This window comes from Rhyacophila brunnea, unplaced genomic scaffold (assembly GCF_057557595.1).
Source record: "Rhyacophila brunnea isolate RB1 unplaced genomic scaffold, BYU_Rbru_1.0 scaffold_15, whole genome shotgun sequence".
NCBI lineage: Eukaryota > Metazoa > Arthropoda > Insecta > Trichoptera > Rhyacophilidae > Rhyacophila > Rhyacophila brunnea.
This window is the reverse complement of record NW_028232806.1, coordinates 18,615,410-18,640,256: the sequence shown is the minus strand read 5'-3', so window position 1 is coordinate 18,640,256 and position 24,847 is coordinate 18,615,410. Positions and strand designations below refer to the sequence as shown.

At 34.0% G+C, this 24,847-nt stretch overlaps 2 protein-coding genes across 2 annotated transcripts; one reads left to right on the top strand and one right to left on the bottom strand.

Annotated features, from left to right (window-relative positions):
* Window positions 1-273: 273 nt before the first annotated feature.
* LOC147074999 (armadillo repeat-containing protein 6 homolog) lies at window positions 274-9,144 on the bottom strand. The gene is made up of 9 exons (XM_085943313.1): window positions 8,709-9,144; window positions 5,975-6,127; window positions 5,531-5,721; window positions 4,457-4,613; window positions 4,242-4,377; window positions 3,241-3,412; window positions 3,050-3,143; window positions 2,805-2,954; window positions 274-1,119 (listed from the first exon to the last, which is right to left on the bottom strand). Exons 1-9 carry the CDS (start codon window positions 8,823-8,825, stop codon window positions 862-864), a joined length of 1,428 nt encoding a protein of 475 aa, XP_085799439.1. The 5' UTR covers window positions 8,826-9,144; the 3' UTR covers window positions 274-861.
* A 3,357-nt stretch (window positions 9,145-12,501) lies between these two features.
* Window positions 12,502-15,459, top strand: O-fut2 (O-fucosyltransferase 2). The gene has a single exon (XM_085942790.1). The coding sequence runs from the start codon at window positions 12,634-12,636 to the stop codon at window positions 13,903-13,905; it is 1,272 nt and encodes a 423-aa protein (XP_085798916.1). The 5' UTR covers window positions 12,502-12,633; the 3' UTR covers window positions 13,906-15,459.
* Window positions 15,460-24,847: the final 9,388 nt, after the last annotated feature.

Genomic DNA, 24,847 nt, shown 5'->3' with positions numbered 1-24,847 from the left:
TGACTTACATTAAACCTATTGCATCACTGTCTCTCACTCTCTGCCCTTCACTCTGTCTTGTTTCATGCTAAAACCATTGAACATCACGCTTCTGTGATAGGTATGTATAGTGTTTCTGTTTCCTTTTATCACCGATGACCTGCCTGATTGACTAAATATGTAGATGACCTGCTTTAAGGATTTGCCTGTATCAAATTATATTTTGTTTAGATCAACAGAGGATATCTTGTGATCGTTCTAATATGAATAAGGTTTAAATAACGAAAAACAATGTTGAATTTTGTTCAATTTATTTTAAAATAAGCTGCGTTAAAAATGACATTTTGCTTTTATTAATGGTAAAAAAATGCATTACAAATATTAATACCTAAAATGGAATTGAATCCACATCAATTACAATTTTGGAATAGTTTATTATTGGAATATTGTTGATGAAATATTTATACTTTGGTCACCTTGGTCACCGGTGCACTTGTATTACTTCAATTCTCAGCACTTCAAATATTCGTAATTGTTTTATACAATTCTAATAAATTTATGTGCAATGTATCTCGCTAAACGGTGATATCATATTTTATTGTTTTAGAAAGTTTTATCAAGGCAGTTACTATTTCCATACGGCATGGCGTTCAACGGATTAAGTACGCCACCACTGAAACAATAATATATTCTTTTTAAATGTATAAGAAACTCTTTTCAAACGTTATATAAGAAAAAAAGCAGACACAAAATCACACACTTAACCCATCGTATGTCATACTATAATTATTGTTAATTTTCGAGTGATATCCTAGATAAGCTTTAGGGATTCTCCACAAAGAATCGAGGCGTGACAGTTTCAAATAAATATCCACAGCATCATCAGTCAGTGGTTTCTAGTTCATCTTCAATCTTATTATTTGCTGAAGTATAAATCATTCCTCCCTTTCCCGTCCACTGCTCATCCAACTTAACGCTGCAACCGAGATCTTTGAGCGCCGCTTTAATGTCATACCCAAACTGTGAATTGAAAGTTTTCAGAGCTGTGTTGAGTAATTCTTCCGCGCCGAGTTCCAGGAATTTGGCCCGCTGGTCTGGACATCTTGCAACCATGTTTCTGATGGACCAGCTTGCGTTTTTCTGGAATTTAAATGAGTGAAAGTTAGTATTATTATTATTATGATATACACAATGATATTGACCAGTGGTCACATAGGTATAGGTGAATGATTAAAATTAAAACTTTAATGTTAAAATTTTTCTAATTTATGTGGACGAATCAGAAGTTAACCCATAATTTTATTAAGGCAACTTTTAACGTTTTAAGTTAACGGAAGGCATTCGACGTAGAAAAAGTAATAATTATTTATAATTCAGTGAAAAAACAAGACAAAAAATTATTGAATGTGTAATCATCAGCCGAGGTCATTCCACTGCTGGATGAAGGCATCCCCAAGCTTCTTCCAACTCTCTTGGTCCTGTGTCATTCGCTGCCACGTATTTCCGCCGAACTTTACCAGTTCGTCAATCCAGCGGCTTTTAGGGCGACCCTGTGGACGTTTCGTGCCCCTTGGGTACCACTGGATGACGGCATTTGTCCAGTGGCCGTCCTTTCGGCGAGCAATGTGCCCTGCCCATCTCCATTTCAGCCATTTGGCAACGTCTATTACATTGCGTACTCCTGTCTGCTTCCTAACCCATTCATTTCTCTTACGGTCCTTTCGCGTGATGCCCAACATATACCTCTCCATGCCTCGCTTGTGCAACTCTTAGCCTTTGGACATCTCTCATGCTGAGGGTCCACGTCTCGCAGTCATACGTGAGCACGGGTAACACACATTGGTTGAAGACCCTACGCTTAAGACATAATGGTAGGTCACTCTTGAAGATACTATTCAGATGTCCGAAAGCACTCCATCCCAGCTTTGTTCTTCGAGCAATTTCATCGTGCATGCTTCCGTCTATGGGCATCTGCTGTCCGAGATAGACGTAGCTGCTGACTTGCTCAAGTTGGGTGCCATTAATATAGATAATCGCAGGATCCGAAAAACAGTTCATCACTTTTGTCTTTGAGACATTTATCTTTAGGCCGACCGTTTGACTGACATCCGCGAGTTCTTGCATTCTACCTTGCAGGTCTTTCGGGTCTTGTGAGAGTATAACAATATCATCTGCAAAGCGCAGGTGACTAAGGTGCTCCCCATTAATTGGAAGACCTTTTTCCTCCCAATCAAGTTTCCTGAATAAGTCCTCAAGAGTAGCGGTGAATAGTTTAGGTGAAATGGTATCACCTCGCCGGACACCTTTGTTGATGGGGAATTTACACGACCGTTTGTGGAGTTTCACGCATGCTGTGGCATCACTGTATATACTGTTCAATATGTTTCTGTAGCGTCTGGAAATTCCTTGGTTGCTAAGGGCGTCTATGAATGTGTAATAAAATAAAATAACCTTTTCTGGAATTAAACATTATTTTAATTCTATATGTATGGGAATGTATGGATTGATTCCTTATTGAGCTGTAAGATTTCATTGACTATGTACCGCGAAATTCTATAAAGTTGAATAAAAATAAAATCAAGGTTTTTAAATTTCAAATGCAAATCTGAGAACACGGTTTATTGAGTTATTTTCATATTGGACTAGGGTATCGAATTTCCTTAGATATTTATATTATATCAAATATTGACAAACATTGAATACTAAACATTACAATATATGCTGAAAGTCTCTGTAAAAGTATTGGAGCTAAGATGAGTTGTTTTTTTGCCTTCAAAAAATATCACAGGTTGAAATGAAAGGTGGTTGGAAAACTTCAAAATTACCTGAACATTAAGTTTGCCTTTGTGAATATTCATGCATTGCAAAATAACTTCGGGTAAGCCGGCATCAAACAACGCTTTGCTGTTTCCTACTTCCCTCAAGGCGAGAGCTGCCACGCAACCGAGACCGGCCGATGCGAGAAGTTCTGTGTCCTGGAAACATTAGAAATGTTTTAAATAGTCCAGAATAACGGTATAATTAACAAACTATCTATTATTAGACAGAGCAGGATACAGCATGAACACACCTTATGTCTGTCTAAAGCTGAGCAGATTAGCGGAGCGGCACCTTGTTTAATAATATTTCTTTTAACATCATCATTTCCAGTCAACGCCTTTAATCTTCAAACAGAAAGTTAACAAGACATAATTATTATTAAATTCTCAATGAAACAAATAATTCAACAGGCACATAATGCATTGACTTTAACGTACTAACAATTTAAAGCATTGTCTATTGAGTTTTTCTTTGTCATGAAACTCCACCATAACATCCAGAATGAATTTCAGTCCTCCCGCCTCTTCAACTCTCTCGCAGAACTCGTGTCGGACTACCAGTGTCGCTATCGTAAGTAGAATGTCACCGATAAATTTCTCATTCGATCTGAAACCTGGAAGGGTCAGAAAAGTTAATCATATATTTGGTACATATATAATTTAGAAAAACACTTTCTGAGAGCATACATTATAACCAATAGAAAAAATCTTTTTTGAAAAAAGTAAGCCAACCCGACGGGGATTCGAACTCCGTATCTCCCAGGTATACGCCCTGATCCGCTGCATTACCATTATGCTACGAGGTGACATACTAATAGCGACAAAATTTAACTATTGGTCAATATTAATACCTACTCATCAATGTTATTCCAAATCAAGCTACTTTGGCAATCGATTTTTGTTTCTTAAATCAAAGTACGTAACTATTTACTTATTACTTTGATTACTAACCGACGTCGTGGAATTTCTCCAATATTTTTTAGATGTAACTACTTGCACTTGCTAATAATTTACGGATTTTATTTAATAATAAGATACGGAGTTCGAATCCCCGTCGGGTTGGCTTACTTTTTTCAAAAAAGATTTTTTCTATTGGTTATAATGTATGCTCTCAGAAAGTGTTTTTCTAAATTATATATGTTCAATAATCAGAATGATATATTCTTAAATCTTGTGAATTATTCATTGAATAAAAGAAATAGTTAATTATATATTTGGTAAACAATAATATGTAGTTACATTCCTATTGCCCATATAGTAAATAGTAGAAATATAGAAATATGATAACGAACTAGACACAGATACAATTTAATGATGATAATAAAACATAATATGTCAATTCAATGTTTTATAATCTAAAAAAATGTTGGGAATATTTTATGTAGCACAATATTAATATTCTGCCAAAGAAAGAAATTGGTAAAGAGCCCATTACATACTAACTTGATAATAGTTCGGTGAGTATGGGTAATGTTTCAATGGCAATAAGTCTTGCATGCTCATGCGCTTTGCCAAATTCCACACGGACGTCATCATCCAGCACCAAATACCTTAACACGCAACATAACTGAGTCAAGATCTGTAAACAAATCAATAATGTATCAAGCTATGTCCAGACAATGCCTTGATTTAAACGAATAACCAAATTTATTGTTCACCTTTGCATCCTTGTGAGTTTCTAGCATATTTTTAAGATGTGTCAATATATTGGCATCGAAAATTTTCTGTCTGTTGATTTCATGCTTCAAGCAACATGTCGCCACCCATTTCAACGTTGCTATAATTATTTCGTCATCTGCTTGGCTATCGAGTAATCTGGAGGAAGGAAGAAATGATTGTAAAAAAGCATTTAATTACGGTTACTCATGATTAACAGCTGCATATCCTTCCAGCAGCCTTTTCAGCCGGGCTATATTGTAGTCCAAAGCCCAGATTAGAATAGAACAGGTATCTGCAAGCTTTTGACATCAAGAAGATTTCATATATATATTATAATATATTCTAGTGCCTAAGGGACTAAGACACATATTTACTTGACGATCAAAATATGGAACTGGTCATAAGTATAATATCGGTGATAAGACAAATTGAAGTGTGAAAATATTGTAAAAATGGTTGATAGTTGTAAAATTGACTTTGAATGAAATATCGATGATAAATTGACAGGGTTGTTCCATGTTGCTTGGACTCGGTTCAATGAACTCTACCACTCTAGTGGAAGGAGTGATGGAGCAAGACAAGATTAGGAATACAGGTAGTAAACTGGATGTAGGCTGCGCCGCATTGGACAGAGCAGAGTAGAATCAGGAAATGCTTAAATCCTAAAATGGATGAATTTATTAAAAGACTGACATGAAGAAGAAATTATTCTCGTTTTGTTAAAAATTACCCTTTGGAACCGGTACCTACTATAATAGTACTCACAACATAGCTTGTCACTTCGCGAACATGAATATAATTGTCGTTTTCCCTCCACGGATTGTTTGACATAGCATTTATGGATGTAAAAAATAGGATATAATATTATTTGAAAGCAACTATAGTATTGTATTATTCATAGATGCTCTCATCATAAACGAGAGATTGTACATTCGTTTTGGCAAGTGACATGCATTTGACAATAAAATATTTGACAATAATATATATAAATAAAATATATATGATATATATATATATATATCAAGCATTTCGATAGTTTTAATTGTTAAAACAAAATGGACAGCGATGCATACTTGTTCATTCTATCAATTCCTTGAGGTTCAAGAAGGTCAGGCTGTCCATCCATCAAACTAATGGCAGCGGCGAGGGTTGCTTTTATGATTGTCGGTTCGTTTTCCGAATTCTTAAAGCAGTTTAGCAGGGCGGGATAGGCAGCCTCACTGCTCGCCATCAATTTGTGGGCCATGTCTTTATCGCAATCTGACTGAGATAAAGAAAATATCATTAAGTTTATACAGTACAGAATTGTTGGTTATAAAAAAATAGCAACATTACGTTTTCTGATCTGTTTAGCATCACGATTTTCAGAATTGGCTTTAATTGTATTTTTAAATTATTTCATGGCATTTTTGTACAGAAAAACTACATCTGTCTATTTAACATAATCTTACTTACTATAGTTTGCGAGTATTTCTATACAAGAAAATAATATTCAGAGAGAAGAAATAAATAGGTACCTTAAGCATGTCAAGCTCTTTGACGAGTTGAGATGTATCCAAAGGAGGAGAGTTTATGATTTTGTTGATATTCTGAACGGCTATCACTACCGTGTGGTTGTCTACTGTACCGGAGAGGATCAAATCCTTAATAATATTTGAGAGGTTGACTCCCTAGAATAAAAATAGCAAATAATATCGATATTTTAGTTATTATATCAGTAAAATAATGTACTTATACCAAGTGCACTGAATATCATATAGGAAAATCATTCGCAGTCGACATAGGCAATTCGTGGGTGCTATTTGCTAGCAAACAATACCACTACAACTGTAAACCGCTTCTGCCGTACCCATGGTGCCACTGTGTGATGATTTACTGTACGACAACATTATTTAGGCAACAACAGGAAGTCGCTCTTATCGCGTATAGAATATTTCACAGTGTTGTCATTTTTTGAGAAAACATATCCCGCGAAATTAGGTTTTAAGTTTATATCAATTCTATTCTCAGTAAGTTTATAAGTACATTAATTTATAAGTCTAATTATTGTTCAATAAATATCAATAGAATTTTTTTTTCAAATAATTTCACCTCTTAATTATTACTATTATATTAGGTTAATTAATACAGCGTAATTATTGAATTTGGAAGGAAATGTATCATTGAACCCACATTAACTGATAATATTGCTGCAGGTATTTATTAATTAAATAACTAGAACACAAATTATGAGTAAAAAAGTAGAAGTGAAAGATATAACATATTCAATATTATATTGATGACCCAATCACATGTTTTATAATTTACAAATGATGTCTTTATATCGTATTTTTAGTAAAATTGTTGTAGAAACACATACTGTGAAAATAATTTTCTATAAATTAAATTATATCCACCTTACATAAATTTTAAAACAATATGTACCTACTTATCGGTTTAAAAATTAGGAAAATAATTAGGAAAAAATAGGATAATTCATTAACTAACTAATGATCATTTATACTTAATTATTATACGTCTAAAAATATTAATAAAATAGATTACGATACACATAAATTTATAATATACAAACATAATTTCCAGTATTTGGGGAAATATTTCTAGTATTACAACACTGAATTTTGACATACCTGACATGACAGGAACCCGTAAAATGGGCTTGTTGAAAGTATTGTATAAGCTCGCCTTTTAAATACGACTCTTTTTCTTCTTCGCAATAAATCAAAAGTTTACTGATAATAATTCGAATATCATTTCGTATTGTTTTAGACATCTTTTGAATATAAAAAGCTTCAAATTACGTAAATTGATAGATGCGTCCAATACGAAGTGTCAAAAATGTAATGAAAAATTTGGGGGCGTTCCTAATTTGAAACCGGAAATTCGATTAGCTGTACGTAGTTCACAGATTTGCCACGTAGCCAAGATGAAGTTGCCGGACAATACCTATCCCTTTATGACTCTTCTTCTTGGTTGTTCCCTCATGGTTAAAGATCCTGACCACCTTGAAATTCTGTTATTTTCAGAGCGACCAACACTTTCTACCCCTCTCGGTCCTCTGCTTCTCTCAGGATGAAGGCTGCCCCCAGTAATCTCCTTCATTTGGTTGCTCTAGCGCGCTGACTCTCTCCTCTGCTTCGCTTTCTCTGTAGGCTTCCCAAAACCACCGGTCTCTCCAGGTTATTAAAAAACTGCAGAATGCATCTCAGACATATTGTCGAGATCCGCTCCTTTATCTGTCGGCCCTGGATGATTGACTGGTTCGTCCTCTGCTCTGTCCAAGAAATATGAAGCATTTGGCGCCAACACCACATTTCAAAGGCACCAATTGCCTTCGCTCCCTTGCCCCCAGGGTCATGACTTGACACTGTACAAAAATATGAAGAATACTAATGTTTGCACATATTTTCATGACAATCGGAATTCCACCATCCTTCCATATAGTGGTAAAACGTGTCATTGTATTTTTCACAATCTGTGTATGCCTTCTTATTTTTCGTTCACATCCGCCCTTTCCATTAATGGTCGATCACAGATATACAAAGTCAATTGTTTCTAGGTGTTGGAGTATACTTGATGCCAGTAGAAGGTTAGCTCGATCGCTTAATAAAGAGGCCATATTTGGGACTCTCTTCTTCTACCTGGTGTAGCAGCTTAGAGAGTTTTCATCAGCAGCAATTAGCGTGGTATCATCTGCAAACCTTAAGTTGTTTATTATCTGGCCTCCAATTATTGTTCCGCCTTGCCAATGATCTAGAGTTCTCCGCATTATATGCTCTCCATATATATTGAATAACTGGGGAGCACATTAATGACGGACTCCCTTCTCGGTTTGGAAACTCTCAGAAAATGTGCTATTTACTGTTTCCTTTGTGTGGCTATTAATTATTATACAGGTTTTTGATGACCTTTATGACAGAAACGCATTATTAATTAAAATATGTATATAAACTATTGGTAAATGTGCCGCAGAGGTGGACATGAGATTTTACAACTTTCTTTTTAGACCAAACCAAACCTAACCTAACCTAATTTAATCTACCCCAACCTAATATTACCTCATATAATCTTAGTTTGTGATAATGGCGTATCAAAATGTATGAAAATTTTCAATGAACGATTATTAGATCGAAAAGCCGATGCGCCGACAGAAAAAGGTACTTATTTATTATAATTGTCTACATGGAATAAACTGTTTTCGTAAAAAAAAAATTGTAAAAGCTATTTAACCTATAACCAGGAACTATTTACCTGTGCTTCAAATTGTTTTACGGCATCTTCAATAGCCTCCTCTGGGGACATTTCGAAATCATTGATGTTTTCCTGTACGACTTCATCGTAAGTAGTTTGAGTAATAACTCTCACCATTTTAGTATTTTGCAGGAATAATCTCGCCTACGATAATTAAGCTACTAAGCTTTTAGAGAAAAATATGTTTAAATCACGTTTTCAGTAAAGTTTGAGTCACCAACAATAAATTATACGATGACACCCACGCGAATAATACACATGTTTTTTAAAAGACTCAACTCTCAAAAAGGATTAACTATTCATATAAAACTGTAAAAATAACTGGAAATTGTGGTTGAGATAATTTGACAAATGTCAAATAATCAGAACGCAGTATTATGTATGACAAATTAATTTAAACGATCGACAAAAGGAAACAACAAAACTCCTCAGCGATATTCGAATTTGACAGTTTGACAGTTCTCTTCATAGCAGTGTTGCCATCTTTTTGTCACAGAATTATAGTACGCGGTTAGACGCGTTCCAAGAAATTATAGTAATGCAACAAAACTTATAGTACGCGTCAGTGACGTCCCTAGACAAAATGCTGCCCCATTTTTTTATCATCCTTTCGTTACTCCAATATCTAAGAAATGTGTTGTAAGAAGCATGGCCCCCGCATCCTGGAGCGGGCCCCCAGGCTAGAATCTTTGCCCCCCCTACCTATCACTTAGAATAAAGGCAGTGTGACGCTATACAGTAATGTTATCCAAATGGTGTACGCATTAAAATTAATTAATTTGTGTATATTTAAGTAGTGTTTTTTCCTATATTTTAACACATCAATTTGAATTATGGAGTTTTTTGAGTATCGTTACATAATTATAAATAGTATTGTACAACCACATAATTTTAAATAAGAATATTATTGAAGGAAAATAGTGCCGTAGGCGACTTTTTTTGCTATTAGAGTAAATTTGTGAAATGTGTTTATCTCACTTATCGAGCCCGGGCTTCAGGCTAGAGCCCTGTCAGCCCCCCCTTGTGGGGGCCATGGTATGGATACATTACTAACAAAATACATAACTACCACTAAGCTGAAACACACAAAATTAAATTTAGATATTAATAAATAAGTGAATAAATATAATATTAGTTAGACACTTATCCAAATCACCAGAGTCTGAGATGCTATTTGGTTGATATGTCTGACACATTTGGTTTGTACTCTGGTATTGGTAATCTAAGCATTTAGTAATACCTACGCAGATGTATTATTTTCACACAATTTTTTCTATCCTATTTTGTACCCTAAAACATGTAAGTAAACAAAATAATTTTCCTCGTTATATATTTAATATAAACCTACTTTTAATTATATATACACAATACACTATTATTTAATAGTCTCAACACTCAACCGTTAATGATTGAAATAAACTACAAATCCACACTATTATCAGCAAAAAATATGTTTACAAAAAAACGACTTAAAAGAAGTATTGTTATTCACAGCACGATAAATATGATATAATATAGGTAGGTACCTACTAGTGTAAATTTTTATTACAATTAGCTGGTACTTAACTTACATACCTATTATATGATATTATACGATTATGTCAAATGTCAATAAGGATTAATAATCATTATGAATAGGTATCTATTTCAATAGGTACCTACATCCGGCAACTTTTAAATCTTGCGAGTGACTGGCAAAAATATTTGGATAAATTAAAAAATACGGTATGTACCTACCTATAAATCTCTACCATAATTCTCCTTGTTTCGTTACCAACGTTGATATATAATATATAATATAATTTTCTTTTAATAACTATGGCGCGACATAATTGGCTTTTGCGCAGTATACCTACCACTGTTATGAAAGGAACTCTTTAATCTGAGTAAATGACATTATATTATTATGACTGATTTATTATTCGTTTGTGGTGTTTACATTTATAAAAATATTCATAATGTGTCTAGGCGCCAAGTTTATTGGCATTTGTATACGTAACCGAGCAGTCAAAAATATAATAAAAAAATCACTAGCGGAGCGTCGTGACATCATACTAAAATCGCTGCGAGTTACTACTGGGTAATAATAAAAAAAACATCTCCAACGCTCTGGTTATAATATAACTAAGTTTAGGTAGCTATTTCTATATAATACCAAATGATTCTCCTCAATTTGCCGCCCTTCGAGTATCTGCCGCCCCCAAGCGACGCTCAATCTGCCTACCCCCACGGGACGTCACTGGTACGCGTTGTCATATTTTATTATTCTGTTGAAAATGTACCTATAGCAAAGAGATTGGACTCCTCCCAGTCTTCAATCTCTTTGACCTATAGATTTTTTTGTTTCTCAAAAAAATGTCAGAATTTGAGAAAATCTGAGGTTCCTTTTATTTAGGTATGTCTTCCAACCAAGAATTCAAGAAGTTCCTTTTGAAATCAAAATCAATTCCTTTTTTTACCTTTTTTTCTTGGCTCGCCAAATTTTCTTCTATTACGAACTTATACCTAGTACTTTGCACCAATTTATAGTGGGTACGAAAATAACACAAATTTATTACTTTTATTGTACTTTGTCGAAACTGAATCTTTAAGATAAAATTATATTTTTTCCGATATTCAAAAATATTGTATTTTGGGCGTAGTATACCTTTTACGTACATAGTACTCGGACTTAGGCCATCCTACCACGGCGAAACTGAAATCTGATGGAACTAGTTTGTGAAGGAACTCATAAACTGACCAATGTGATGCTTCGCACACGGCGCTACTGAAACCCAGTTGAAATAATAATCACATAACCTCAAACTGTCAAACTCAACTATCAACCGTGTTGTACAAAAACTGACAACACGCGCGCTGCAGCGTTTACATACGGTTATTTTGATTTTCCAATTAATATTTAACCAATTTTGGTAAGAAAATATGATTTTTCACCGAAATCTAATGATGTTGGTACCACTGTTTGACGGTGACTGGAAACTTCAGAGACCGCGCGACTAGCATGTCGCATCTCTTCGCGACCGTTTTGAAGCTGAGAGATTCCAGTCTCGCCGTCAGCGAGCCGCCATTGAAATACATTAGCTAGATACTGGCTGGAATTTTAGTTTCAGTTCCGACGGACATTAGTTGCGCCGTGGGAGGATGGCCTTAAATTATAATACAAAATATACTATAACGATAGTGTTGTTGGCAACACTAATTCAGATACTAGTGTTCTCATTATTTTATTTATATTAGGCTACTCAGTGAAGATATTATGGGTGATCGTAATATTATTTTTCTGTAATGTGTTAGACGTTATACCTAATGCGTCAAAACTTTTAATAATTTAATTAGAAATTATTATGCGAAATCTTGTAGGTAGGTAAATCTCTTTGTTGTAAATAAAAAGTTAACAAGTTAGCAACATTGGAATAAACGTAAAATCCGAGTCCGCTCCAGTGTTGCCAACCGTACTATAATTATAGTATTTGTACTATAATTTTGGTCCGCGTACTATGTACGATATAAAATAGGTATAGTACGCCCAAAATACTATAATTTTGAAAATCGTACTATAATTTAATATAAAAGTACTATAATTTTGCATTTGCCATTTCGCAATCGAGTGGTCTTCGAAAATTTGGAAATCTGCGGCCCGCGGCGAAATATTTCTCCTAATAAAAACGAGCCGACTATGAAAAATTGGGAAAATTTTCATTTTCAACAGATGACAACGCGTACTATATTTTATCCCCAAATACTATAATTTTGGAGGCTCTGTACTATAATTCCACTTTCAAAATATGGCAACACTGGTCCGCTCTATGATGGTCAAATCTTGAAAAACAAAACTGACAGATTCATTTATAGATTTGTGAAAATGTGGTGGAATGTTTTTAAAACAGTTTTAAAGGTTTATTCATCTTAGAAAGTTGCAGAATAAATGTACAATATAAAAATGTACCATTTATCAAATGTTGTTCTTAGTTGTGTAATTATAACGTTGTGTTTTAATAAATGCCATTTTTCTGAATTAGATGAAGGTTTCTGCAGTAAAAATGATTTGGACAGCGAATGTAATTCATCCGATACACAAAACTATACACCCGATGAAAGATTTATATTTTACGACGTAAATCCACCGGAAGGTTTCAATTTGAGGCGCGATGTTTACATGAGAATGGCGGTGTTTGCTCATAACCTGAAAAAATCAGGTAAACATGTCAAATTGGTTTTACCACCATGGAATTATTTATACCATTGGCGGTCGAAGGACGTAGGATCTCAAAAAAGTATCCCTTGGAGCTTATTTTTCGATTTGAAATCCCTCCAGAGCTTCGCTCCTGTAATTGAAATGAACGAAATCATGTCGAAACAGAAAACCAATTTAGTTTTGGATAGAATTTATGTATTGAAACATTTTGAAGACGCTTTTGAATCTGGCCATTTCGAAGAGAAATGGTTAGTTCAAAAACAGGGACCGTGTCGATATGCTGACAATTTTTGGGGTTATAATAACATAACTACAGCAGCCGTGGAATGTATTCTGTTTCAAGGCAGCGCTTCAAAATTGGGAGAAGTCTTAAATCTTCATAAGTCTGATAAAATGGTAATGTTTACAAATGCAGAAACAGCACTGCATGATGAATATGGCACGGCTAAATTTTGGAATGTACGCAAAAGTATGAAATTCAATAAAGAATTAGTATCTCTTGCTGAAGAATTTATCGAAGAACGACTCAATTGTAGCATAATAAAATGTGATAATTATGCGAGTGTTCATTGGAGGCGAACGGATTTTGCAAGAAGTCGTGATAAGGAAGTGCCATCTACTGCCGGAACCGCCAAACAAATATACAAAAAAATATATGAGAATTATAAGGATCTTATCAAGACTGTATTTATAGCAACTGATGCACCCAAGATTGAACTTGACGAGCTGATAGTACTGTTACAAGAAAAGAATTTAAAAGTTGAATATTACTCGCCATCTAACGATGTGAAGTTGAAGTTTAAAGATGGGGGTGTTGCCATCATCGAACAAATAATTGCCTCGCATGCAACTTATTTTCTCGGTACACATGAAAGTACGTTTACTTATAGAATCCAAGAGGAACGAGAAATAATGGGCTTCAATAGTCAGACAACTTTTAATCGACTTTGTCCCGATCAGGGTTTTTGTGAAAAACCGTCCAGTTGGAAAATTGTTCATTGAATACAAATAAAAATTATACAAAATTATTGATCATTATGATCATTAGGAGTGTGACAACCTAAAGTGGGTTCTGGCTTGCTCCAACAACTTTCCAGTTTGGTACCCCAAGTATACGACCGTCATCGGTAGCTTCATCTAGTCAGCGAATTTTTGACCTTCCTCTTTTTCTGCATCCTTTAAGATCTTTAAATCTTTTTTATAGCTAATCTAACTTTTATTAGTACACAATGATTAACTTCTTACCCACTCTTTTATTTTAAATATGATTAAATTCTAGACTTAAATAAAGAAATGCTTGATTTGTTTATGATACAGTTTTTTATTTAAATTATTTAAATGAGCACAGTGTATTTTAATTAATATTAATAATATTATATATATACATATTATGTAATTAGATTTATTTTGTTAATGACATCTATTGCCTTTTTAGAAATTATATAATATATTTGATAGGTTTTAAGTTGGTATCTCAAATACTATGTAAGATATATTATTATCATATTATGCGAGATACATTACAATATTTTAGGAACATTTTGTATATTATTAATATGTTGTAAGTTGCTGTTATGCCGAGATCATACACGTGTCATAGTAATAAAATTCACACGTAGGAAACTAAAGTTTTTGTAAAGTTTAATAAATCAAGTCTTTTCAAGAGTTTTTGTCCTGTATTATATACTATAATATATATTATATTTTTCATAAGAAAGGAAATAACATTATAATCCTCTTGATTCCATTAATTTTATAATGCTAAGAATGTATTATGCACCTATTTAGTTGTCTAATATTTACTATGTAACAAATTGTCGCATTTATTCTACTAAATAATTAATCAACCAGCCAAAAATTATAATTATATTCCAGATTGGAAGGTTTTTTTACAATACCTTATATAAACACCAATATAGTACATAAAATAATATATTATAATTAATTGAGGTAAGTACTGAGGATTGAATTTATACAAGTGCATCGGTGATCAAGTCGAGTAAATCAATCTCATAGTTTGTGAGCGATAGATCACTGTTTTTAACATTCTGTAAAGTTACTTTTTCATGAAGAAAACAAATTATTTCTTTAATATATTTATTACCTACTGTTTTCAGTGTTTTTGAAGCACTACAAGCATACTACAAGTCAGGGCAAAATATTCAAATTACTTTTTGTTGCTTTCAAAAAATAACAACATTTTAGACTACATGTCCATAAAATCTATTAAAATATTAGGGGGAAAAATGCTTACAATTTTTTTTTGCAAAATAGTTACATCTTTGAATTCTGTTTCACATATAAATGTGTTGATATGTGGTGATGTGAAAATTGTCCATAACTCATTTTAAAAACATGTGTTACTTGTACACATTCAGTCCTCATAAAATAATAATATGATGTTCACTATAAAATATAATTCTTTAGTTAATATTCCAAATATATTATTAAGTGTAAGGTTCCTAGTGAGTTTTATACTTATTATTTTTTATACACTTAAGTTAAGCAACTGAATAATTGTTAAATAATTTTTCTTTTAAATCTACATATACTCATTATTATTGTAAATAAACACTTACTGTAATATAGTAACGTTTTTTAGTAATTATTCCCAATGTTATCTTTTCGACAAAATAAAGGTGATTGAAGAAACTAAAAATTATTTATTACTATATTCTGAAAACTTATTAAGAGAAGGTTTAATCAAGATCACTATAAATAGTTAGACTGTGACACGAAACTGTAAACTTCGATGGTAGTGCTAGTTATTGATCATACTTTGAATGCAATATCGTAAACTGTTTGTAGAAAATGATTGTTGCATATTAAAATAGATGAAACAATTATTGAAAATATCTTATTACGAACAGGTAATGCATTGCATTCGAAGACAATCAATAACTAGCACTACCATCGTAATTTTCAATTCAATGACTCGGCCTGTATATAGTCGGCCTTGGGTTAAGGGCGTTTATGCAATAGCAGGAAGGATCAATGCATGTGTAGGTATATATAGGCGAAGGTCGTGAGTTGGACAGATTTAAACTGATAAAAAGAATAGTAAATTCTTAAGACAGTTATATCTTATTTAGGTAATACATTTTTCTAACTTTTATATAGGTAATACATATTTTCACGCAGTTTGTGAGAAATATACAACTTTTCATAAATTTCAATATACTTTAACAACTGAGTAGCAAGCAGGTTTTAACTCTTCGGAGGCCCCCTTTTAATTTTTCTCACGAATCGGTTGCGTTAGGGAAACGCGACTCTGGGTGTTATTTGTAACAAGATGTAACATGAGAATTGCTGATAAACAGAAGATATTCAGCTTATTGTTTATTTATAAACGAATTGGGACAATTATTCAGATGTCGCTAGTTTCCTGTGCGCGCTATAATTATTGCAATACGCATTATGGATGTTGGAATACTTTGATAAAATTTGCACTATAATAAATGTTTAATAAATTCTCAGACCTAAAATATTCTTTAAACACATAGGTACCTAGTCAACATTAATAATAATTGTGTAGTACGGTTAGGTACCGAGATGTAACCACTGCTAGATGTAGATATTGTTGACGATACAGAATTGCGTAAAAGTAGCTTCCCATTAGAAAAAAATGCTATTTTTCTTTATTTTTTAATATGCCGCGGTATAGGTACCATATAACTATAACACTGAGCGAAAATTGTCACAATTTACCTTCGAAACAATGAATTAATTATTTGATCGAGAATACAGGCGGATTTTCGAGTTTGTTTAAAATCCCAGTCATACATCAAATCCGAATTATGGGTTTGGTATGCGATTAAAGCTGATAACTTAATATTGTTCTATATTTTTTTGATCAAGCTGCCGTTGCCAATCTCAATGGTAATCGACACTGCAATGATCCAAATTTGGTGCCACAACTACAGGAAGAGAACCAGTACATTTGGTTTCAACCGTTCTATGGCTCCACGATGACCGCGCTATTTTTTTCCTGTGCGGCAATCAAAAAAATATATTATTAAAAGAGCTGAAGAAAAACATTCACGGAGCTAATCACGATACGCGCAGGCACATTAATCTAAATGTCGCTATGAAAAAATATCTGTAAAAAAGCACGTTTGTCCATATTTAATGTAATTGTAGAGCCAATACCCTACCGTCCAGCATGACTTGGCAGGAAACCATTAATTTATATCTACAATGTATCTTGCAACATAATATTGTTAAAATTGCAAAACAAGCGATTTATGCGAGTCAATCAAATTTCAACAGAAAGCGAATTTAGCAAAATAACTTAATAATTCAATTAATCAATAATATCGGAAATTAATAAATAATGTTATTTAAGTTTGCTATGATATGCACAAAAGTTGTATGTATGAAAATCAATCTTGCGCAAAACTGCATAATTGTTCAAATTAAAATCAATTATTTATAATTTACAAACGAATCATGCATTACACAATAAAGCATGATTATCAAAATATTCAAGTAGTGATAGTAGCATTTTTCTATTGTATCGAATCAATATAAAACACTCAGTAGAAGAAAGCAACATCGTCATTCAGTTATCAAAGATTTAACCGTAAGGTTATCGTTAAGCTTCGCCCGATCGAACTTCGCAATTCACCAGAACGCAAACTCGTGATTTCACTCAGCTAAATTATAATCTGTAAACTTATCTGTTATAATTAAATTAATATTCGTTTGGAAGGAGATAATAAAACCAGGGTTCATTTCATTCACGCACCAAATTCTGAGTTATTCATTTGGGAGTCAACCTACCCTCCGGTTCCTTATTCCATCTCACTTCCTCATAATAATGCTGAATTAAAGAATGTATTTCCAATTAAATAAACACAGTGTTTATTTAATTGTGTTCAAAAGTTATTAAGAAAACATGGAAGTCTTTTGCGCCACCTTGCACTCTTTAAATGCTTGCTAAAATACTAATATTACTGACGAACTGGAATGTCATTTTGATTGTACTGTTTGTCATTGTATGTAAATTACATAATATGCAGATATTATGCAAAAATATTTATTGCAATGATACAGTAGACACCTCTCATCCAACATAACAGCGAAACCGTTATGATTATTGGACTAGATACTTTTGTAATTGATATGAATTACCTACTAAGTACCATTACATACCTAGCGTTTTAGCATTCTTCGACGCATTAAAAATAAATAATGTATTATATGAAAAACTATAATTGTGTACAGACCTATTATGTCATTGATATATAAGAAGAAATTCCTTAAATACTCTTGCGATTTACACAATTCGTCTGGAGAAACTGGGATACGCCGGTTAAATCTATGTCTCAAAAGGAAAATTTGTACCAGCATGTTGTAAGTTTGTGAAACACTGAAATAGACTATCGGAAAAAGCATTTTATCCAATCTTCACTCGAAATTTAAAAAAATATTCAAAATTTTATTCATAATTAATGACAATATACTTTTCTACATAATGACTTTACCGGATACATCGAAACTTCGAAGTATTGTGCAAAATTAAATAACAAGTTTTTGAGATAGTCTAAAAATATGGAAATTATAGTGAAAGTCATCATGCAAGGGTGGATTTAGCCATTCAGGGGACCTCACTTGCAGTGGCGCACTCAGGATTTAATATTGGGGGCAATGACGTCCCGTGGGGGTAGGCAGATTGAGCGTCGCTTGGGGGCGGCAGTAACTAGAAGGGCGGCAAATCGAGGAGAATTATTTGGTATATAGAAATAGCTTTCTAAACTTAGCAATAAAGAATATATCTTTCTATTAAAAAGTCAGCTCACTGGTTGGAAATAAAATGTATTAATGGACATAAAAGGTTTAATAGTAGGTATTGTACTTTTTTTGTCGGGTTCGCGATGTCTAGTTTACTTCCATTTTCCTTCGATGTCCTTGGTGACTAGAAACGACACGTACACGGATGATAACAAATAGTGTGTAAAAAATAGGACGGCATTTCGGCGCTGTCCGGGGGCGGCATTTTGTCTCGGGACGTCACTGATTGGGGGGCCCAATGAGGAGAATATATATTAGTCCCATAGGCTCTTTTTCTTCTTCATATAATTATTTTACATATTTTAACAATACACTTTTTACTATTAAAGCTAATTTATTATGTGAGTTTATCTCACTTATCTGGTCAACCCAACACGAATCAAATCGTTTTTTGCCGTGTTTTTATTTGTTTAGATCCAAGGTATAGTTTATTGCGTTTCAATTTCAATGTTTAAAATCATTCTGATAATTTTCATGTTTGGGGGATGCCAGGGCCCCTTGCCCCCCCCCTGGGTGCGCCACTGCTTACTTGCAGCACCAATAATAATTGAGGTTCACTATAGAAAAAAAGTGTATTTTAACAAAAATACAAGATCTAAAAATTCTAAAACCTGCATTTCATGTAGGTAAGTACATAATAATATAGTGTTTTTTTTTTTAAATTAAATACATACTTAAACATTTCTTAAAATAACACAACCTATGTTTTTAGAGTAGAGACTAGACTTAATAATTTTTAATGTTCTTATTTTTCTTCGCCAAATTAATACTATATCGATTTTATTGATACCTACCTTTCTTTTCTCCAATAATTCTTCAACTAATGTATCAGCAATCAAGACTTTATAATCTATGTGTACGGATAGCCTTTCCAGTTATGTCACAGCAGTGACGTCCCTAGACAAAATGCCGCCCGTAGACAGCGCCAAAATGCCGCCCCATTTTTTAATACAGTATTTTTTATCATCCTTTCATGACTCTAATATCTAAGAAATGTGTTACATGGATACATTAAACTGACAAAACATGTAAATGCTTCCCCTGCATCTTTAGTTTTGACGGCCAACACGTCTGGTTAATAAGTCAGACTGTAATTTAGTATTCGCAAATCTGCACGCGTCGTTTCTGATCACCAAGGACGTCGAAGGGCTACGGAAGTAAACTAGACATCACAACGCCGACAAAAAAAATACAGTCCTCTTAAATCTTTTATGTTAATTAATACACTTTGTTTCCAACCAGTAAGTTGATTTTTTTAATGGAAAGATATTTTCGTTATTACTAAGTTTAGGTAGCTATTTCTATATATACCAAATAATTCTCCTCGATTTGCCGCCCTTCGAGTAACTGCCGCCCCCAAGCGACGCCCAATCTGCCTACCCCCACGGGACGTCACTGTGTCACAGTCTGTTTAATTTACGTATTGTAGAACGTTTACCATTTGAATCATAACATAGATTCAGATTGTCTACACTCTACATCAGGGGTTCCCAACCTTTTTGTACTCTAGAGCACATACTAAAATATCGGTAGGGTGGCGGGCACCACCTATTTTTAATCGACAAACTCCTTCCATAACTTCTCATTTTCCCATAATTTATTAATAAATAATAAACAAAAATGTTTCAAAATAATAAAACTATTATTTAAATTGCATACACACAGAGAAATGTATTTACAAAACGTCAACAAAAAACACAAATACAAAGAAAACATTTTATAAAAAATAGAATATCAATATGTCAATGTGATCTTTGGCATTGCATATCATTGGCCAGTGCCTCATAATTAGGAGAGTATGACGATAATCCCGTTAGCAAACAATCATAAAGATGCTCACCGGTGAGTCGAGATCTATATCTTGATTTTATTAAGTTCATGTTTGAAAACAATGATTCGCATAAATATGTCGAACCGAAAAATATGATTCAATTTTATATGCCGCTTTTTTCAAAAATGGGAACTTTTCTCTGTCCACTGTATTCCAAAAGTCATTAAGGATTTAAGCAAAATATCAATCTTAAGCTCCAAAATTTCTAACTCTAGTTCTTCTGTCTTACCTTGGACAAAATCTGCAATACATGCGGCCATTTCCATTACATTTATTTGGCAAGTAAAAGGATTGATACAGAAGGAAACAATTGGCTCGATATCTGTAAACTGCAAAAATCTCTCTTCAAATTGTTTTTTTAACACTTGAAGATGCTTAATAAATAATGACCCGTTTAATTCATTGTTACCTAGCATTTTATTCATATGTGGGAAATGCACGAGAGAATTGATCTGCAGATGTGATATCAACAAATCCAATTTAGCTTTAAATGACTTTACAGAGCTTATCATTTCATCTATGTTTTTGTCTTTCCTCTGCAACTCCAAATTTAAAGAATTCAGTTTTTCCATGATGTCTGTAAGAAATCCCAAATCAATCAGCCAGCGAGAGTCAGCTAGTTCATCATAATTTTCCTTTTTATCGTTTATAAATGTTTTTATTTCTTCAATTAAATTCACAAATCTTGTAAGAACCTTTCCTTTACTGAGCCAACGTACTTCAGTATGCAGAATAAGATCATGTTTTTTATCTTCAGTATCTTCTAACAGGGCCTTGAAAAGTCGGTGATGCAAAGGAGCTGCTCGAATAGAATTGATTATTTTTGTAACTATTTTCATAACGTGTTCAAATGGCAATATTTTACAACACAGAGCTTCCTGGTGGATAGTACAGTGGTAGGACATAAAGTTTGAAAATGATTCATCCTTCTTGCAGAGGGCAATAAATCTTTTGTTTTTACCTACCATTGCTGGTGCCCCATCGGTGGTTATCGCAGACAGCTTGTGCAAAGGCATATTTATTGACTTGGCGTATGTTTTGAATGTATTATAAATATCCTCACCCCTTGTCTGTCCTTTCATAGGTAATATTTTCAACATATCCTCTTTTACTGTGAAGTTACTAAATACCATTCTCACCATAACTGCTAACTGTGCGGTGTCTGATATATCTGTTGACTCGTCAAATTGTAGCGAGAACTAGTCACATATTTCCAAGGCAGTCTTTAACTGAGTTTGTATGTCTGTTGAAATTGCATGTATTCTTCTTGTGACGGTGTTATTTGACAACTGAAAGTCTTGTATTGCTGAGACAATCTCACGTTTGATAGAAAATCCATCAAACAAACAATCGGCACCAGTCAAAAATAGTTTTTTAAACAACTCACCATCAATTAAAGGTTTCTTCATTTTTGCGAGCATGTGAGAAATTTTGAAAAAGCAATGGTGGCCTTTTTAGAATTTTCAACATGTCTAGTGAAAACAGTCTGTTGTGTAGTTAGACTTGATTTTAGTTGAGATATTTTTTTCTTTCTTACTTCAGATTTAAGTGGAAACAATATGATTCCTCCCAGTCAGTGTTAAAATTATAGGTTCTTGTCTTTTACTCGGTCCACTCATTTTAGAACTATATAGAAGGACTATAAAAACTCCTAATTCGTGTTTCGTCAGACGAAGATGTCTCCTAGCTACCTGTCGCGACCCGAACGGGGCAGCAATCGCAATCACAATGACAACAACGCGGTTCCAGACGGGGAATGCTATTTGCACATCACTCCTTGTACACGCCGAAAACCCGAACTGAGCCGATGATTGCCGAAGCAATCGGGACGGTACGAGCACGTGACTACTGTCACGTGCTTCGGCGTTCATCGGCTCAGTTCGTGGCGTTCGTTCACTTCGGGTTTTCTGCGTGTGTCAGGCTAGCGTAAAAATTCTGTCTCTGTCGAATAGTGGCGGGCACATACGAATCGTTCCGCGGGCGCCATGGTGCCCGCGGGCACGGGGTTGGGAACCCCTGCTCTACATTATATACTTACTTAATAATAAATCGTTTCGTTATTCGACAATGTCTACATGGTTAGAGAAACGATAATAATTCTACAGTCGATAACCATTCTCTGCAGTAAATTACTAACTGCGTCCATCACGGGCAATAAACAGTTCCATAATATTATTATCAACGACACTTTTGGCTTTTCCCCTTTATATTGTCTTAAATTTGGGAACTCCTACCAGCGCGGGGTCATATTCATGCACGCATTTAAAGCACAGTCCCACAAACTTATCTGTATAACGGTCAAAAATGGAACTACTATGACGCCTTATTGAATACGTCATTCCACTGTCAGGTTCTGTCCAGTTCCTAGTCTTGATTGGGTAGTTTTCGACTGTGCCTCCCCCATCAATTCGTCAGATAAATTTGTGTCACTGTACCTGTAAATCAGCCCGCAATCATGTGATTTTTTACATGGCCGTAGGATTCGAACCCACAACGTTATAGGTGGCCGTTCTGTTTACATTTCTACAACAGGCAGGGAGAGAAACTAATTAAGTATGCGATTGAAGTCTTTTGGTACCTAATTATTATAGTACTTAAAATCAATATTATACATACTTGGATCGAAGGATGGGTATTACGATATTATCCCTTTCCTCATTCATTTTCCAAGGGTTAAGAGAACGCTCAACCAATCCCTGTACCTATTGAGTGTATAATAATATTGTGTGACAATAATACTATATAATATACATACTAAATAGCCTCCAATATAGAATTTATAAAATATTTGATCTGGAGCAAAACTGATTCCCTTTGTTCGGGAGAGGGAGGTATTAAATTTTATCTAATGAAATAAAGGAAGTCTAAAAACCTTCAAAATAATAATATTAATATCTAAAATAATCATCTATTGGCGCTACTTTTACAAGAATCTAGACAATAACGATTTATAACCGTGTAATAAGGCTAATAAATAGCAGTCGTGTCTGGTGCCCGCCATAAAATAATGTCGTCGATACGTAGGTAAATAAGTAGGTAGGTACCTACGTGTTTTGTTACTAGCAATATTTTGTATATTTCTTGTTTTGATGCTGTTTTTGATACGGCAATATTTCATGTCGAATATTGCGGTTTACAAAATAATATTATTGGTTCACGCCCTCAAGTAATTCATAGCTATTAACCCTTTCACTTCGCTACATAGTCATTATAAATAATATATTAACTGTGTACCGTTTAGGAATATATCAATGAAGAATTAGCCACTATATTTGATGGATACCTCTACAGGTGCACCAAACTACATCTATATAACATAATAGTTTGGTTCTGCTTTGGTTGTTTAACTCGATTCTTTTGACACATTGTAAATTAAATTCAAATATATTATTTACTTGAGGAATATGTTATAATTATGCTCTTTGGCGTTATTAATAAAAATACGCTGTGCGCTCCACAGGGTGGAGGTTATATTAATAGACCTTTTATACGAGGAGTCGTTGTTAGTCATTATTGCTCTCTTCACATAAATTTGGCTGCCTGTATGATTAGCTTCGTTCTTTAATTTAAAAAACAAGTAGGTTCATTTTCTTTTTAGTAATTTCCATGTGCTTTTTCTCTCCCTGGCACTTTGCATTAGAGTAAACTCAGTAAACTCAGTAAACTCAGTCAGAGCTCACTTTGAGCGTAGCAATCTAAGTCTTGGGCATCTTCTCCCAGGACACTCCCAGGCCAATTCTTAGATGCTTCACATCACCAATTGACGGGTCCCGTGATACTCTCGATTAAGACCGAGGGTGGTACGGGGCGGGTTTGGTGGAGGGACTTTAACTTCAATGCTCGATTTACTGGTTTCTGTACTGTAGGAAACAATAATATATAGGTATATTATATTGTTGGCCGCAGGATCGAGCATGTAGTACACGGTTTCAGAGACGGGTGCAGATCGTGGGTTAAAATAAGTAATAACAATTTGATGATATATGGAAAACCTCTTCAATTATATTGTTATTTAACTAATTATTCTAATCTAATTTGCAATCCATCTACACCAGTGGTTCCCACGTGAAATTTAACTGTGGCCGCACAATTGACATTGGCAGTTCTATGGAAACGTCTGGTGGCCGCACCAAATTTCACTTTTATTGTGATTGAAAAAATTAAAGCTAAATTTTGTTTACTAAAAAATTGATCAATTTATTTATAGACAAATCCATTTAATAAAAGACATTTTTTGACTATGTATTTAAAAATAATGCAAATGGAAATTCCTCAATACTCCATTTTTCCAATGCGAGCCGCATGGCTGCTTCTAAGGTT